Source organism: Talaromyces amestolkiae, assembly GCF_001896365.1.
Source record: "Talaromyces amestolkiae strain CIB chromosome Unknown scaffold2.1, whole genome shotgun sequence".
Classification (NCBI taxonomy): domain Eukaryota; kingdom Fungi; phylum Ascomycota; class Eurotiomycetes; order Eurotiales; family Trichocomaceae; genus Talaromyces; species Talaromyces amestolkiae.
The window spans coordinates 1,562,779-1,578,875 of record NW_024468038.1 but is presented as its reverse complement, the minus strand read 5'-3'; the positions used below and the strand labels follow the sequence as shown (position 1 = coordinate 1,578,875).

The following is a 16,097-nucleotide window of genomic DNA, read 5'->3' as shown; positions in this document are numbered from 1 at the left end:
AAGGTAATTCCGGCCATAATGCAGCAAATTGAGCTAAATCGAATTAAATTGGCCAAGTTATGTTGCAGACTGACGCTAATTATGGGCGGTCGATAAATTTAGCAATGAACTCTTATCTAAGTATAGATACCGATGGCGTCCAATGATCGTGGGCGTTGGCATCAATCGCTGCTGATTGGCTCACGTGAGAGGTGGAGACGACGAAAGGAAGGCTTACGTATGGCCAGCTTCCAGTTGGTCCGTGGGTACGCAACTTCCTTCTTTGTCTTTGGCTTCTATCCGCTCCTTCCCCCACTCTCCGGCTCACTCCACCCCCGTCTTGCTATTAATATCTATACAGTGTGACTCTCCGCCCACCAACACACATACTTATTCACCACAAGAAAGACTGTCCTGAATGGCTTTATTATACGCTCTTACCCCCATTTTCTCTTGATGACTGCCAAAAAAAAGTGTATTTCGAAGTTGACCGAGTTCAATCTGATTCAGCTTTCAATGTTTATTATGTTGGACTGCGCCTGATTGTGTTGGCCCCCAGCTCATGGTCCAAACTTTCTACACATTACCATACGTACTCAACAAAGCAGCCCCGTCAATGACCTAGCCTCAGACGCTGGTGGGACAGAGTGCTGTTATCGGATCTGACAACCGGGTTGTCTCATCTCTTTCACTGGGATAATATATATACTTCTACCACGATCTTTCAGCATACAAATGACCTTGCAGCTATCGCACATCTCCCCTGTCGCTCGTGAATCGCCATCCTCTGTATCTCATACAACCGCGCAAAAGATGATTGCCATTACAACCACAGCAACACCATCGGTGATGCACAACACTACCATCACGAAAAGGCCGAAGCTTTCGTTACAAACGGCCGCTCTTCCTGCTACATTCGGAAACTCGAACACGGGGCTCGTCGCTCGATCGTGTATAACAGCTTCGCCTACTATTCGCAATACATTCAGCAATGCTTATGATATAAGGCAAACGCTATCTGCTATTGACTCGCCTTCACCCAGTAGATCAGCTGGGGGTAGCGCTCGTCATGGGTCTCCGTTTCCCTTTAGCAGCTATCGATCGGATGGTATGCCCTATCAGCAGCCGCTCGGTGTACGAAGCATTCTTCGCAATTCACCTCTCAAAAAGATGATGCTACGTCGCTCGGTTTCTATATCTGCCGGCGCTATGGCAGAGAATCGTCGCGTGTACTTCCCCGCCAAGAAACAAGTCGGCTTCCGAAATCAACTAGAAGAGGAGATCAAGACCGTTCGATTCGTGGCGCGACATTCGGATATCGATTCTGAGAGTGAACAGGAACCGGTTTCTGAGGGTGAAGAAGGCAATAGCTCCGAGTCCTCTGACTCTGGTGACTCACAGTCAGACCACAGCTCATCCGGAGAGGACGATGGAGACGCACAAAACCGGCCGATACGGAGGAAGAAACGGAAATCCGCTCCGAGTGAGCGACAGATCCGGGCAGCTGCGCTTCGAGATGGTATTGACAACGATCGTATTGCTGCCGCTCTTTCAGCAGTGCCCGATTCAACCAGTCAGAAACGTCGGTGTAAATGGCGCTGGACGCTAGGCAATTCACCATCAACCGAGTCGGACTCGAAGCTCGGAACCATTCCTTCTACACAATCACCATCCGTACCGCCTGTGGCATCTGAACCAGTAATATCATGCGAACAGCCTATCGCATTCGAACGACCTGTAGCATCTGAACCGCCTATAGGCAACGATACAGTCATTTCATGAAATAAACGAACTCATTTAGTCGGCATATGTATCGACTTTCATTTAGCGTCGGCGTTCTGGGAAATGGCAGTTTCATTGGACATAACATTCTTTGCATACATAGCCTGTCTGCTTCAGCGGCAAGACTAATTTTCTTCATCTTTCAGATGACTTTTCTTTTTTCTTCTACATATCAAGCATATGTCGATAGAGATTAATAACGGAACATACATACAATCTCATAACGTGCTCTAATAATAGACTGGGGCTTTGCTGGTTCTGACTTGTATGGCCTTCACCTGAAATCAATCCCTCGATATATATTCTACCGTTCCAGAGGTCTCCTCTGTACGTCGCTTTAAGTTGAATCAAATGAACCCAAACCCGTCCTGGTAGAAAGTATTTGCGCTTATCAAATCAAGTATAAGCCCAATATTGTATCAAATGTTCAACTGCAAGAATAAAACTACCTACGTACTACAAAACATTCTCGGACCAATATGAGTCGGTCGAGGGCAACCGCACTGGCAGTAAAAAGCCTGCACAATGATTTCATCTCCCACCCTACATACATCAGTTGACAAACACCATACGATGATATCTGGAGAAAGCCAAAAAAAAAAAAAAATTTAAAAAGTTAAAAACAAAACCAGCACGATGTCCGATCATATACGCTGGGGAAAAAGTAAAAAAGGAAATCCTCCAGTCGAACCCTGTTCTAGCGCGGGTTGCTGCTATTGCAGTGACAAGCGCCAATCATGACCGGTAGACCACTGAGGATTGATGTATGGGACCGAAGAAAAGTGCTACATCAAGCAAAACTATGTGTTACTCGTAAGACAGAGCAGTGTGAGAAGATGGGATAAGTCTTACTGTTCCGAAAAGGTGTTGCTTTTTATTGAACATATGTTTTGGTGTGAAGGAAAGTGAGATATGCGTTTGCATTAGGTGTTTGCCTAGGGGAACTGTTGTAATTTTAATCACCCGATCTGTGTCAAATATATAGTTGACACCGATCCATCCGTGGATTACTCTTCGTTGCTGGATTACATTATCAACCTTCACGTTCAATGTTGGAACCACGTCGAGAAAAAGAATGGTCCGTATATAGACGGCTGCTCAAGCTGTTGTGAGTTCCAGATGCCTTTTTACCTTCTGATCACTCATGAAGCCATATCTCATTCTTCAAACATATCATTTTCTTTTTTAGAAACCACAGAGTCTAACTACGAATTGATCCCCTGATCAACCCAGGAGCCCTTGTCCAAGCCTCATAGAGTTCTATATTAGTACTCTCCTCAGAGAAACTACACTCACCCCATMCCCMCCCAAGCCATTTCCTCGCCATACTCCCATCGTCGCTCCTCAGAATCCCAACCGTAATATCCATCTCCTCCGGCCGTTGAGCGCACCAGTAAGACACCGCCGCGCCACACTTCTCACAAAAACTTCGACATGTATCAGTCGAAGACCAATAATGCTTCAAGGATAGGCCCGGATTTGAGCCGAGAGTCGAAGCGTCGAATCCGAATGTTATGCGTGCGGGGCTGTCCGGTGCGCTTTTGCCACTGAATACATTATCGGCATTCACGAGCGCCCATGGGAAGAGCGATATACCCGTCGAAAGACGACAGGAGCGACATGCGCAGAGATATGTTGGATATTTGGTTGGGTCGGCTGGATAGTTCCAGCGATTTTGGTCTCCAGGTGCATTATTGGCACGTTTGATTCGGAGATTGACGCCCCCGCAATGGCATTTGGCTGTTAAATACGAGTCCTCTTTCGGGGGTTCTGTAAGGGTTTCAGACGATAAATTGAGAATAGAGAGAATCTTTTCATGCGGAAGATCAAATGAGCCCTGAGATTCAGACATGGGTGGCGGAATTCCAGTCCAGGTAGGAATGGATCGATTACCCAGCTGAAGTAGAAACGGCGCAAGACCGCCATCTTTAGTGTCAAGAATATGGGCATGGCGCATGACTCTGAAGATATTGTTTGGTTCTGTAGGGGCTTCTGTAGTTGGAACATATTCAATAGCCCCGCTGATGAAATACCACTGATTTCGTGGGGCCGTATAGAAAACGCAGGAGCAGCCGCATTTAGGGCAGAAGTAACGAGTGACAATGTCAGAACTTCTATAGGCTTGTAATTTGCTGAGTGTTGACTGAGAGGGTGATGATTTGAGTGGTGAAAATGCTACGCTCAGGGCACCTGTTGTATATCGACAGGTTTCGCAATGACACATTTCTGCGTAGACTGGTGTTTCTTGGTCGGATAGAATCGAGCCAGACTCGGAGATTGAGCCGCAGAGGCATGTTAGGTGAATCGAGGATGTTGGAGCCATGGTGAAAAATTGACGTGGAGCGTCGCTTCTGAATATGTCACTTCACCGAGTTTCAATTCTCAAGGATCGAATCCAGTCAGGTTGGCTTCCGAAGTTGCGATGGATGTTGTCTGCGGAGGCTAGATGGATCGGCAGCATCGTCAAGATAGTGCATGCTAACCCTAATAGGAAGGACTCAGAGTCATGACAGAGTAAGCTAACACCCTACCACATCTAATTACAGTATTGGAAAAGTAGACAGGTCCAATAAATTTGGGGGGTTTCAGATTTAATTCAGTGTTTAGATTTTTCCAGTCTCTGTCAGCCGTACGGCTTACGGTTGAAAATTAAGAGTCACATCAACTTAGGGCATGCAACTTCAGTCAGGATATACGTGTTGATTGAATTATCATACATAAGTCAGATATTATCGTGCTGATTACATATCGTCATTATCGTAATAGGCTTGACACTTCCAGCCAAATTCCAATTAGTTGCTGCCACCTTCCTTTCCAGCCTCATGAGGATCGACTTTGCCATGCGCAAATTCTCCTGGAGCGCTGCCACCAGCACCGGAAGTAGAACCACCCTGTTGACCGGCTTTGTGAGGGTCAACCTTGCCATAGGCGAATTCGGTTTGCTGGGTGCGCTTGTCGGGCTGGCCGTCCTCGCGCTTGCCGCCGTGCTCTGGAGAGTTGATTAGCAAATAAAATCGACAAAAGATTCGAAATGGTGAAGATTAGAACGTACCAGTAGGCTTGTACTTGTCTGCCATTGTGATAGTTGGAAGTGTAAAGAAGTTTTGTGTTGGTAAAAGTAGTTTTTGTCTTTGTAGATTGATTGATGGGATTGATATTGAATCGAATGCTTTTCGAGGGAGAGAACACCCTCTTATATATGTCAATTCGTGCTCGATTCACTTGGAAATCATCATAGACGGTCATCGATATGTAATTATCCCTAAAGCCAGGTCGACTGTTCGGGCCATCAGTGTTCCTTGAAATGTGTAGTCAATGTGGAGTTGGACTGTACACTGCTGTCCTAATGTGGACGCTCAGCTATCCACATCGTTGAGAATTTCTTGCTAAACTTGACTTCGTATCCAAAATATCATGAATAATTTTGAACTGCTCGTCACTTTTCATCGATATTCCGTCACTTGTTCCATGAATCTTTCCTTGATATCGTCAATATTGATCAAAGTGTTGTACTAGTGCATCGATCTCCCCAGCTGTTCTTTTCCAGATCTATTACCCGGGTCCACATCGCTTAGATGTTCCATCGATCGAAGCAAGGATCAACGGTATGTCGTGGGCCTAAGACCCTGAATAAAGGCTAGACGCAACTATCTTTAAATAAAACCCAGCTGCTATTCCGGCATATCTMCCCGCCAATAAACAGCGAATGGAGAAGAGCTCACCTCTTGGATGGATCTTGACCCGAATCATATACAGAATCGAAATAACTTGGTATTGCGCAATGCAATAATCGAGCGTTCAGCGATTGTAAGAATTGAGCTTTTCAGCTTGAAAGGGAGAAAATGTTTAATCTGCTACATCTTGTTCTGGAACCATATAAGGTTTTTTCCTCGGTTGATTGAAGCAACCGCGGTATCTTGACGAGCTATGAGTACTTCTTCTTTCACGACGAGCTGACATAAATATGTTCCGCTCATTAGACTGCGTCTACGACTTACTGTCTTCTGGTAATTTAATACCCTAGTAGTACTTTCGGAGGTGACTTGTCTGTGGGTGGGCTTACCACAAAGTTTACTAGATAGAGGCTTATTTCTATCACATAGAGCTGCTCATTGTCCTTCAGGTCCAGTACCAAACAAAGAATATTTGCAACATGGAAACGACAAAAAATAATATAAAGATTTCTTGTTTGTTGGGTATAGCAGGTACAGAGTGCACTGAACAATCTTAGTGAGGGTTGTTATCTCCTAAATTGCTATCTATCCATGTTCACCGGTGAATAGCATCGTTTTCTGTGAACTACGAGCATCATGCCTGTGAATAGACAGCATTGGTTTTTACCTCTTCTTTTATTAGAGGACGCCCCCATCAGTAGCTTAGCCTGAAATGGGGAGAAACGATATAGAAATATCCTCGCTTTTTACTGAGGACACTACTTTGAGGCAGATTCACAGATTTCATTGTCCTCCACGTTCAAGAGATCATTCGTCCTGCATCAAGTCCTGTGCTGCTCAGAGATCTCGTAACGCTACATCTGAAACGAGTTCAGTATGAGCTTTCGACGTCTTAAAATTCTCAAACCGAAGCATGATGCAACCTCATTCGACAAGCTACCTTTTGAGGTACTGAACGAAATCGTCTCTCATCTCTCAAAGGTAGACCAAGTCTGTTTGGCTTTGGCTTGCAAACCCTTATGGATATCTTTTCTATCAAATCTCGAAGCTCAGAATCATAATCTCTCTCAATTATTACCAGATGAAAGCCGATCACGCTGTAGTGGCACTTTATATAGTGCCCCGAGAGTGGAACTGCTTCATCGGATTCAGAATAGGCGATGGAGATTCTGCCGTATGTGTTGGAAACTCCATCGACATTCTGCGCTGGGCAGCTCTAAGATTTTGGGCTCAAAGGAATCGCTTCCCTACAAATTAGGTTGCATGCCCTTTGCTGGTATAATTGATATCTGCCCTTGCCTGAAACACCATGGGGAACTCGACTTTTTTAGGACAGTAAGATATGTTGACATGCCCAATGGTCTCTCAAGGAACGTTCTAACAAGTTGGATTTGGAAATTTATCAGTCCAGAGAGGTGGGAAGGCCCTAGCCACCGCAGCCATGTCCGCGCTTTCAATGGCTTTGAGTATTCATCGCTTTATGTTTCCACAGTCCTCTATTGGGAGAGTGATACCAATACTTTGGTGGTGGAAAGTACGTATGGCTTTCAAGAACAGGGGTTCTTGATGAGGTTCCTTAGGGACGAGAGAAGGTCAGCACGGAGGTTTTTCGCAGAGAGAGGAAGACAACCACCTCCAGTGTATGAGCATAATAGTACCCAAGAATGGCTCCAACGATTCTTTCATGAAGCTGGCATGACTGATCTCGATTTGAATAATACGTACTGGACTTGGACCTCGCCTGCTCTCTGCATTGAGTGTCGTTCTTGTGATGAGAGAGGAAAAAAAGGGTGGTGGTTCAAGAACATCAAAAGAATGATTCAGCGAGATATTGGACACGGTGACGAGACTGGAAAAAGCCTGGCAAGCAAGTTTCGGTCAAAGTTTGGGAAATTTTCAAAATTGGGCCGTTAATATGTGCCCTGGTTACTAGTGTGGGATACATTTAGACGGAATTTACTGAGGTGGCCAGGAGTTGAGAACCTCACGATATTTAAATGATTTTGGACACGACAACTTTAGTCAGGCATCTTGAAAGCAATCTATGAGCCAATGACTGTCACAGAGGTCTCCATGATCTAATAAAGTAGACAACCGATGTCATTTCATTGTTACCTACTCGATCGCTCCAACCCTTGGATAGTACAATGTAGCCCCCCGTTTCGTTCGCACAACAACAAATTGTTCGCAATTCCCTCAAATATCTCAGTATGTGTTAAAAAAAGAACACGTAATAAAGGACATATTCCAGGGCCATCGAACTATAAAATAATCACACTCAAGGACCTGGAAGCATTGTTCCTCTGTTTTGAACTAATGATTCTATGTTACTATGATTCGATCTGGAGATACCCCAGGCTACCACTTATCCGTCGTAGACAATTGAATACATAACGCAGCCAAATTCCAATCGATAAGTTCGACAAAGCGGCAATAAAATGCTTACAGAAAAAATTAGAATCTTGAGTCGCTTGGAGAGCAAACCTGTTGGCCTGCAAACAGCTTGTGGGCGCACCAAATCCTCCCCAACTCTTAGTCTACATGACGCATTGAACAGAAAAGGAAAAAATATCAAACCCCTAAATTGTCCTTTTTAGGCTATCGTAACCCTATATCGTCATTAAGGACATGCACGCGCCCCGAGTTCATTTCTACTTACAGAGGACTGAATCTCTATTTAGCAGGCAGGATCTTTCCACGACATTCCCCGAAGCCCAAACGAGGTTGACCTTCTTCACCTCCACAAGACGCACCGAGAATAATCTCGTCACCATCCTGTAAAAACCCAAGCTTATCACCATTGGCCAATTCAATGGGTTTGGTGCCGTTGTAAGTAGCCTCAAATAGAGAGCCAAGTTCTTGTTTTGTCTAAAATGCGGAGCACAAATTAGTTAACTAAGCTTGTTTAGATAACGTGCAGGGAAGTGCTATGGTACCTCTCCAGTAATAGTTCCTGTACCAAGCAAGTCGCCGGTCTCCAAGCCACAGCCGGCGAGAGTATGATGTGTAACTTGTTGATATGGTGTCCAGTAGAGATAATTCAAATTACTGGTTGCGAGTTTATGAGATTCCCCGTTTCCTGCAAATCCCTCAGATTAGTATTCTGTACAAGGATTTCGACTCGTGGCCATTAAGAAGGAAAACTTACGAACTAAAGTCACATCCAATTTGATATCAAATGTCGCCTTGGTTCGATCTGAATAACGCTGGTGTTCGAACTCTGTGCTCGTATGATCGTGCCATGGCTTGCAGGTGAATGGCATCAAAGCATCGATGGTAACGATCCATGGCGAGATGCTTGTTCCGAAACCTGAAAAGGAAATAGATAATTTAGTAATTCATTGACAATATCAGGAGATGGTATCTCTCACCCTTAGAGTGGAAAGGGCCCAAAGGATTCATCTCAAATGCTTGAAGATCTCTAGCTGACCAATCGTTCAACAAGACAAAGCCGAAGATATGGCTAGCTGCAGTTTCGATCGATATTCTCTCTCCAATGGGAACAGGCTTGGAGACGAAGATTCCCATTTCTAATTCAAAGTCTATTTTCTTCGAAGGGCAGAATGTTGGTTCCTTTGTTTCTGGATGGTAAATGATTCCGTGAGGTCGACGAACTGGCTCTGGGGAGGGTACAATGCTTGATGTTCGTCCATTGTATACGGATGGCGCATAATAGAAGTTGTTGGAAACCGCTCCACCGGCCAAGGGAGCACACTGTTGACTAGTTAGTCAAAGCTTTGATCTTGAAATTCCTTGTGTTCCCACATCCATCTTCTTGGATGGGAGATGGAGCCGTACATTCTTACAATGCTCAAGCGAACACAAAAAGTCGACGAACCCTCCAATAGCCATAGGACGATGCATCTTCACAGATTTCAGAGGAATTGCGCATGTTTCAGAAACATTTCCGGCGGCTAACTCCGTAGCCAAATGCTTACGAACATCTGAACGGATTGAGGAGTCTAGAGCAGCAAATTCATTCAGTGAGCCCTAAAGTAGAATTAGCTTCTCAGATCAAGAGGGCTGTTGGATATGGTGTGTCAAATACCTGGTTGAAAATACCGTACAGACTTCTGCTTCCTTCGAGTTGAGCATATGTTCTATCTTTCCAATATGCTGCCAAATCAATTGCATAATCACCCAATGCCGTCGCACAGCGTGGTTTGGGATTAGAATCAGTTGAGATTACCCCAAATGGTATGTTGTCTAGGGTAAAGGGGGAATCCGCGCTAACACTGATTGTGAAAGCCATTTTTGCCGTAAAATTCTCAGATTTAAAAACTTTCAGATTGGATTCATTTTAAGATTTAAAGTATCTTTGACATTCATTCGTCACTCATATAGAGTAATTATTGAATTCCTCCACCTACCCGATCCGGTGGGGGCTTTCTGCATTTTGACATACGTAGTTAATGAATTCTTTCATGAATCCCCGCAATTCCCCAGAATTATGTATAGCTGACTATGCAAAACATTCATTTGAGCCAAGTAAATTCAGCCAATAAGTTGGACCAACAAAGCGAATACATTGCATTCTTATCTGATGTAGCATTTCATCATACAAAAGGAAGAATAATGTACGATGCGTGCTCTCCACCAATGTACACTTGATGCCTTCCGTGAGAAGCCAGACTGGCAAACTCATTATCCTCCTTGAACTCTCCTCTTAAAGCGGGACTGTTGCCGTGGACTTCCACCCTCACACTCTCGCCAGCCTCATACTCGACACCCATGGCCCAGATACCAATTTCCAACTTCACAATCTCACCAGGAGTCACATATTCATCACGGTCGTGCGGATGGAATGGAAAATTCTCATGGATTGATTTGGACCAGTCAATAGCCCGCCTTGATGCGCGTAAAATACCTTGAGATCCGACGTGGAACAAGAGGTTGTTTTTATGACTGGGTGGAATCTCATCAATCTTATCGGGGCTCGCGCCCTGAGAAGCAATAGATGACCAAGGAATGTTCAAGTTGAGTAGAGGCTTGCCTTGGGCGTCTAGCTTTCGAACGAGAACGTAAATATCGAGATCATGAAAGTCCGCGCAAGACACATAGACGACCGCCTTGGGAATGCCCATCAGTCGCGTCTTTTCGAAAAATGTATGGGTGAAGCCAGCATGGTCCAAGTATTTTTCGGAGTCGTACGACACAGAGTAGGCTTCAACAGGTGCTTCGAGTCCTAATTTCTGCTCAGGTTGGAAGTATAATTTCCGGTAGTCTGTGCGAGGAATTGGGAAATCTTCTTCCACAATATCAAAGACTGGGTCCTGTGTAAATCGCAACGCAGTGGTCCTAAATTTAGGAGTTCGCTCCCATCCGTTCTTTTCTCCTTTCAGATAGAGACCGAAAAAGCCCGCCAAGTCGGCTGCTGAGTCTTTATCATTCCACATGTCGAACCACTCCTGCCACGGGCAGATTCGTAACCACTTTTCAGAGGTGCTGAGTTGGAGCCATCCACGCAAGGAACCCATTGTGTGTACAAAGCTTGTATAGGAGGCTGTGATATAAGTCGGGATAGAGATCTTGCTAATGTCCGGTCTCTTATCTTTCCAGTACAAAGAGTCGGCTTTGGGGTATCTTCGGTACATTTCGTGAAAGTCTTCCACTCCACCATGACCCTGAATGTTGTGGTCGATGATGAGGTCAAAAAGCCCGGCATCAAAGATACCGCCTCGCACAAATTGCTCTCGGTACAGATCACCACATGCTTCCCATGGCGCGATGGCTTTAAGCGATGGCGGCTGCAATTGTGCAATATGCCATTGGACAATTGCTAGATGGGAATTGCCGGCCAAGCCAATGTTACCGTTGCACCATGGCATCTTTGCAATGGCTTCAATAACATCATAGCCATCTTCGGCTTCCTGCGTACCCATGATATGCACATTTCCATCCGAGTCACCAGCACCCCGAGCATCCACATTGACAATGGCAAAACCTTTAGGCACAAAAGAGGCCGGATCAGGACCTTCAAACTTCTCAAGTCCACTGATAACTCCTTTGGGAACTCCGAGGCCCCAAGGCAGCATTCTCAGCATGCTGATGCCATTAAACTTCTTTCCGAAGGGGCTCCAAGCAAGGATTGCTGGAACCGGTTCTGATGTATTAGGTCGGTATATATCAATGTATAGGTTGGCACCGTCGCGAACTGTAACTTTGACATCATGTGAAGCATGAATATCACATGGAAGGGGCAGTGAGCCTTCCTGACTTGTCCAACCAGCTGGTAAGACCTCCTCTCGAAAGCCAAAAGGTTGGTAGTTATTCCTCCCCACTTTAGGCTCGTTGATGGGACGAGTAGCAATAGGTATAGGAGAAGGCATGGTGTCAGAATGCTTGTCTACTGTGTGAATTGTATCTGATGGGAAGCAGGAAAAGGTAGGAATTGTCAATTTCTACAAGATCGAAATTTCTGCAGAAGGTTTTATTTCTTACTACCTTCCGCCTTCGACTTAGATCTTTTCTGCGGACCTGAGCTACATTGCCACGAAACCCGCGCTCATCTCCAGAGTCTTCGTCAATTGCTGGGTTCGAGGAGGCCTTCTCATCGGGGTTGTGTGGGCATCTCGGGTAGGATTCATACATCCCCCACTCGGAACGTGAATGACAGCAAGTTCAAATGAGCATGGTAGATTTCAGATGTACGAGCCGATGCATCAGTCTTTTTGTGGCAAATTATGAGACTCTATCAAAGTCCGCGTCTGAAACAAGTACATCTGAATCATACGGCCCCAAAAGATCTCAGCGAGCGGATCATTGGCATATAAATCGCCCCTGACTTTCAAGAACTTTAAAGTCCATTCATACTTGATCATCTATCTCCTAATAGACAGCCTTCAAGTTTATACTGTCATTATCAAATTCAGCAGACTCAATATGGCACCATCTCGCATTGAGGTTTCCGAGGCCKCCACAGTTTCTTCGAATAAACTTGATGCCCAGACAACGTATGGTGACTTCCGGGACGAATTCTACGCCAACGGCTACGCAGTGATCAAGGGTGTTCTGAGCAAAGAACGTGCAAAGGAGTATCAGAGCAAGGCCCTCGACTGGCTCGAGTCCTTCCCACTTGGATTTGACCGCAATGACAAATCGACTTGGAAAAAAGAAAATGTGCCTCAGAGCTTCAAGGGTGGCATGTACCTTCACTTCCGGGCTGCTCACGAGAAATATGTCTGGGACATTCGAACGTAAGAAATACTGGAAACGATATGTATATAAAAAGCTAACACATTCCTGCCTATAGTGAACCAAGTGTAATTGAGCCCTTTGCTAAGTTATGGGGCACAGACGAACTCGTTGTTTCCTTTGACACAGTAAACATCACTCTGCCCGCAAAGATTGTCGGAGGTTACGACTCCAAGCCATGGCCACACTGTGACCAGGCACCCGAGCGTAGTGGCATGGTTTGCGTTCAGGGTATCGTGAATTTGTCCGAGTCCGGTCCTAACGACGGTGGCCTTGTCGTTATGAAACGCTCTGCCCCGCTGTTCGATAAATTTTTTGAAGAAAACCCTGTTACCGGACCTACTCCTTGGCGAACAGCCAAACACAAGGATTTCCATCCTTTTGCCGAGAAGGATTTGGATTGGTACCGTGAACACGGCTGTGAATTGGTCAAAGTCTGCGCCGAGCCAGGTGATTTAATCATTTGGGATTCGCGTGAGATGCACTGGGCTCAATTCGGAGAGTCAGATGTGCTTCGAACCATTGTGTATGCGACATATACCCCAGCTGCATGGATGTCGGAAGAGGAGCAGAAGTTGAAGAAGGACCTTTTTGAAAATTGGGAGACAACTACTCACTGGCCACATACCAATTTGTATACTCATGGCGACGCCACGCTTACTGTGGATGGAAAGGAGGTACCTGATCCATTGGAGCGAAAGGAGCCTCTTACGAAGCCGGAGCGTACTGAGAGATTGTTGAAGTTGGCTGGAGTGATTCCTTACTGATTAATGATTACCCATGTTTTTACGAGTCTTAGCTAGCTGTACAAATTGTCACTCAATACTTTCTTTCATCTATATGACATAATTGAATAGACATCTATTCCATCAGAAAATAATATCAAAAGCGCTCCTGCATTTTTCTTGACTATCAATTAAGGGCCAATGCTTTCAACACGGCTTACATCTTCATTCCTTGCGCACACTCGATTTTTGATCGCAAGTTTTAGTCGGAACATCAGCATCACATGGACATATTAGACTTACAACTGCACTCAAAGACGTCGGGTACAACTCCTAATTGGTCCAACAGATCGCCATGTCTACGTGTCCTAGGAATATCACTATCTAGTGTTCACCAATCATGAGTACGCCCACAATATCATATTAATATGAAATATAGCTCTTCGGAAGATGGACATCTAATGTGGAGGACTTAGGGCATCGGTTCGGGAATTGCCCACCCTGGTTGTAACCAGCCGTGGTGTCTGCTCGAGCTTTGGAAACCCCATGGGGAAATACATGTAGAACCAGGAATATAAGAATGACAGGCCAAATCTGACATCTGGATAATACGGCATCTGTCAAATTAAGAGTCTCTCTTGTTCGACTTCGAACTTGTGTATTATTCATTCTGCGACGATGGATAAAGGTGCGGACGCAACACACCATGAGGAATTGGCACTAGCCAAGGAGGCAGCGCAGAACCAGGCGACTGGTACAGTCAGATTGATTGAAGATGGAGAGGTGATTCTTATTCCGACTCCGTCGCCGGATCCAAGAGGTATGAATAGCTTCAATTTTGATGTTTGGCAGTTTGCTGACTAGATTTCTCATAGATCCCCTCAATCTCCCTCAATGGCACAAATGGACCATCACGATTGTGCTCGGACTGTGTAAGCACACCCAGAAACTCTTCCCCAGACATTGTTCAGGGTTGATTATGAAAGCTAGAAACTTGCTAATATTCAGCATAATTCAGTCTCCATTCTGGCTGTGACGTGGACTAGTGGTATGGGAGCGATTTTGAACACGATCGACGCTTATTACGACGGCAATCCACGAACTAGCGACCTCATGACCTATCCCACTCTGTTCATGGGTATTGGAAATCTGATTGCTATGCCTATTGCCATGGCAGTAGGAAGACGTCCTGTGTTTCTGGCATCTATTCTCCTCTTGACAGTCGGTGCTGTCTGGTGTGCTGCAAGCCATAGTCTCGGCTCACATACAGCTGGTCGTGATATTCTCTCTTTGGCAGCTGGGCAATCGGAAGCTTTGTGCCCTCTAATTATCCAGGTATGTTCGATTCGTTGTGTGCGTCTTGTATGATGGAAGCTAATTCATCGGTTTCGGTTTGACAGGAAGTTCACTTTGTGCACGAACGTAGTCGAAGACTCGCGTGGTTCAGCGCTATTCAGTCTACCGGCTCTGCAGCTTTGATTATTGCGACTGGGTATCTAGTCAACAGTATAGGCTGGCGGTGGTGGTACGGCGTATTCTCCATTTTCAGCGGTCTTACATTGATCGTTGCCTTCTTCCTGATCCCGGAGTCTCGCTACACACGACCAGATGATGCATACAATGGCCTTGTGCATGTGCATAACGAAAAAACCCAGGAAACGACTTTTGTACGTGCAACAACAAGGAACCGACCACCTCTCGACTTCGAAAGGCACCATGCACGAACGCTCTCATACAATCTCAAGATTTTTCACGGCCCCGCGGACTGGACAAAGTTCACTACTTGCTGGAAACAGATGGGCCAATGTATTTTGTTTCCCAACATTCTTTGGGTGGTTTTGATGAACAGTGCAGTGCTGGGCATCTACGTTGTTTCCGCGACTGAGTTTGCTGCCATTCTGGCTTCACCACCTTATCTATACCCGTCCACAAGCCTGGGCCTCGTCCAGGGAGGTCAGATCGTGGTCTCCATGCTCATGGTCCCTGTTCTTGGATACGGTGGTGATATACTATACAAATGGATGGCCGGTAATCGCGACGGCATGGTCAATTCTGAGCTGCGCCTTATCCCCATCACTTTACCGGTAGTGGTTACATTGGTTTCTGCTGTCATTTTTGGTCAAGCCGGACAGAATCCAACACAATGGTCATCATGGGCTGTTGTCACCACTTACAATGGTATCTACTTCGGTTTCATCGGTATCATCTTGATTGGTTATACCTACTCGCTTGACAGTTATGGTGAGCGTGCTGTACCGATCCTAACCCTAATTTGTGCTATTCGTGGTATAATTTCTTTTGGTATCTCTTTTGGTGTGACCAACTTCGTCACTAAGCAAGGATACGATGGCGCTTTCAATATCTGTGCTATTATCATGGGAGTCATTTCTGCCTTTGGCTTCATTGTGTTCTTCTTTGGCGCGAAGATTCGCTCTTTTACCACCAAGTATGCTGTGGATGGTGCAAAAATTGAAATCTAAATGCCAATGCAGGAGGGGTTCTAAGTCTAAGATTGCAGAGAAGTGATTACAGGGAATTTAAAAATGTGTGGGTGTAATGGTTGTTTTAGTTCCTATCTGATATGTGTATAAGCTGAGCATTGAGGCCAATAGTCTGCATATGAGTAGTGAATATGCTAATTTACTATGAATTCAAGCCAAAATTGATGCTAGACCTAGGCATGCATTAATTGCTTCAGCAGGTAAACATTGATAATGATGGGTTTACTCAAGCACGTGATACT

General features: G+C 45.3%; 5 protein-coding genes across 5 annotated transcripts; 3 read left to right on the top strand and 2 right to left on the bottom strand.

Moving 5' to 3' along the window:
* Nucleotides 1-714: 714 nt before the first annotated feature.
* Nucleotides 715-1,761, top strand: BHQ10_001799 (uncharacterized protein; the record flags this gene model as incomplete). The annotated part of the gene is made up of 1 exon (XM_040873874.1): nt 715-1,761. The coding sequence occupies one exon, from the start codon at nt 715-717 to the stop codon at nt 1,759-1,761; it is 1,047 nt and encodes a 348-aa protein (XP_040730304.1).
* Nucleotides 1,762-4,553: 2,792 nt separating this feature from the next.
* Nucleotides 4,554-4,838, bottom strand: BHQ10_001798 (uncharacterized protein; the record flags this gene model as incomplete). The annotated part of the gene is made up of 2 exons (XM_040873873.1): nt 4,554-4,750; nt 4,814-4,838. 2 exons carry the CDS (start codon nt 4,836-4,838, stop codon nt 4,554-4,556), a joined length of 222 nt encoding a protein of 73 aa, XP_040730303.1.
* A 3,270-nt stretch (nt 4,839-8,108) lies between these two features.
* BHQ10_001797 (uncharacterized protein) lies at nt 8,109-11,764 on the bottom strand (the record flags this gene model as incomplete). Its single annotated transcript, XM_040873872.1, has 6 exons — nt 8,109-8,303; nt 8,372-8,514; nt 8,584-8,745; nt 8,807-9,149; nt 9,234-9,425; nt 9,998-11,764. The coding sequence occupies 6 exons, from the start codon at nt 11,762-11,764 to the stop codon at nt 8,109-8,111; spliced, it is 2,802 nt and encodes a 933-aa protein (XP_040730302.1).
* Nucleotides 11,765-12,317: 553 nt separating this feature from the next.
* BHQ10_001796 (uncharacterized protein) lies at nt 12,318-13,396 on the top strand (the record flags this gene model as incomplete). The annotated part of the gene is made up of 2 exons (XM_040873871.1): nt 12,318-12,631; nt 12,688-13,396. The coding sequence occupies 2 exons, from the start codon at nt 12,318-12,320 to the stop codon at nt 13,394-13,396; spliced, it is 1,023 nt and encodes a 340-aa protein (XP_040730301.1).
* Nucleotides 13,397-14,032: 636 nt separating this feature from the next.
* On the top strand, nt 14,033-15,834 carry BHQ10_001795 (uncharacterized protein; the record flags this gene model as incomplete). Its single annotated transcript, XM_040873870.1, has 4 exons — nt 14,033-14,174; nt 14,230-14,286; nt 14,373-14,689; nt 14,755-15,834. The coding sequence occupies 4 exons, from the start codon at nt 14,033-14,035 to the stop codon at nt 15,832-15,834; spliced, it is 1,596 nt and encodes a 531-aa protein (XP_040730300.1).
* Nucleotides 15,835-16,097: the final 263 nt, after the last annotated feature.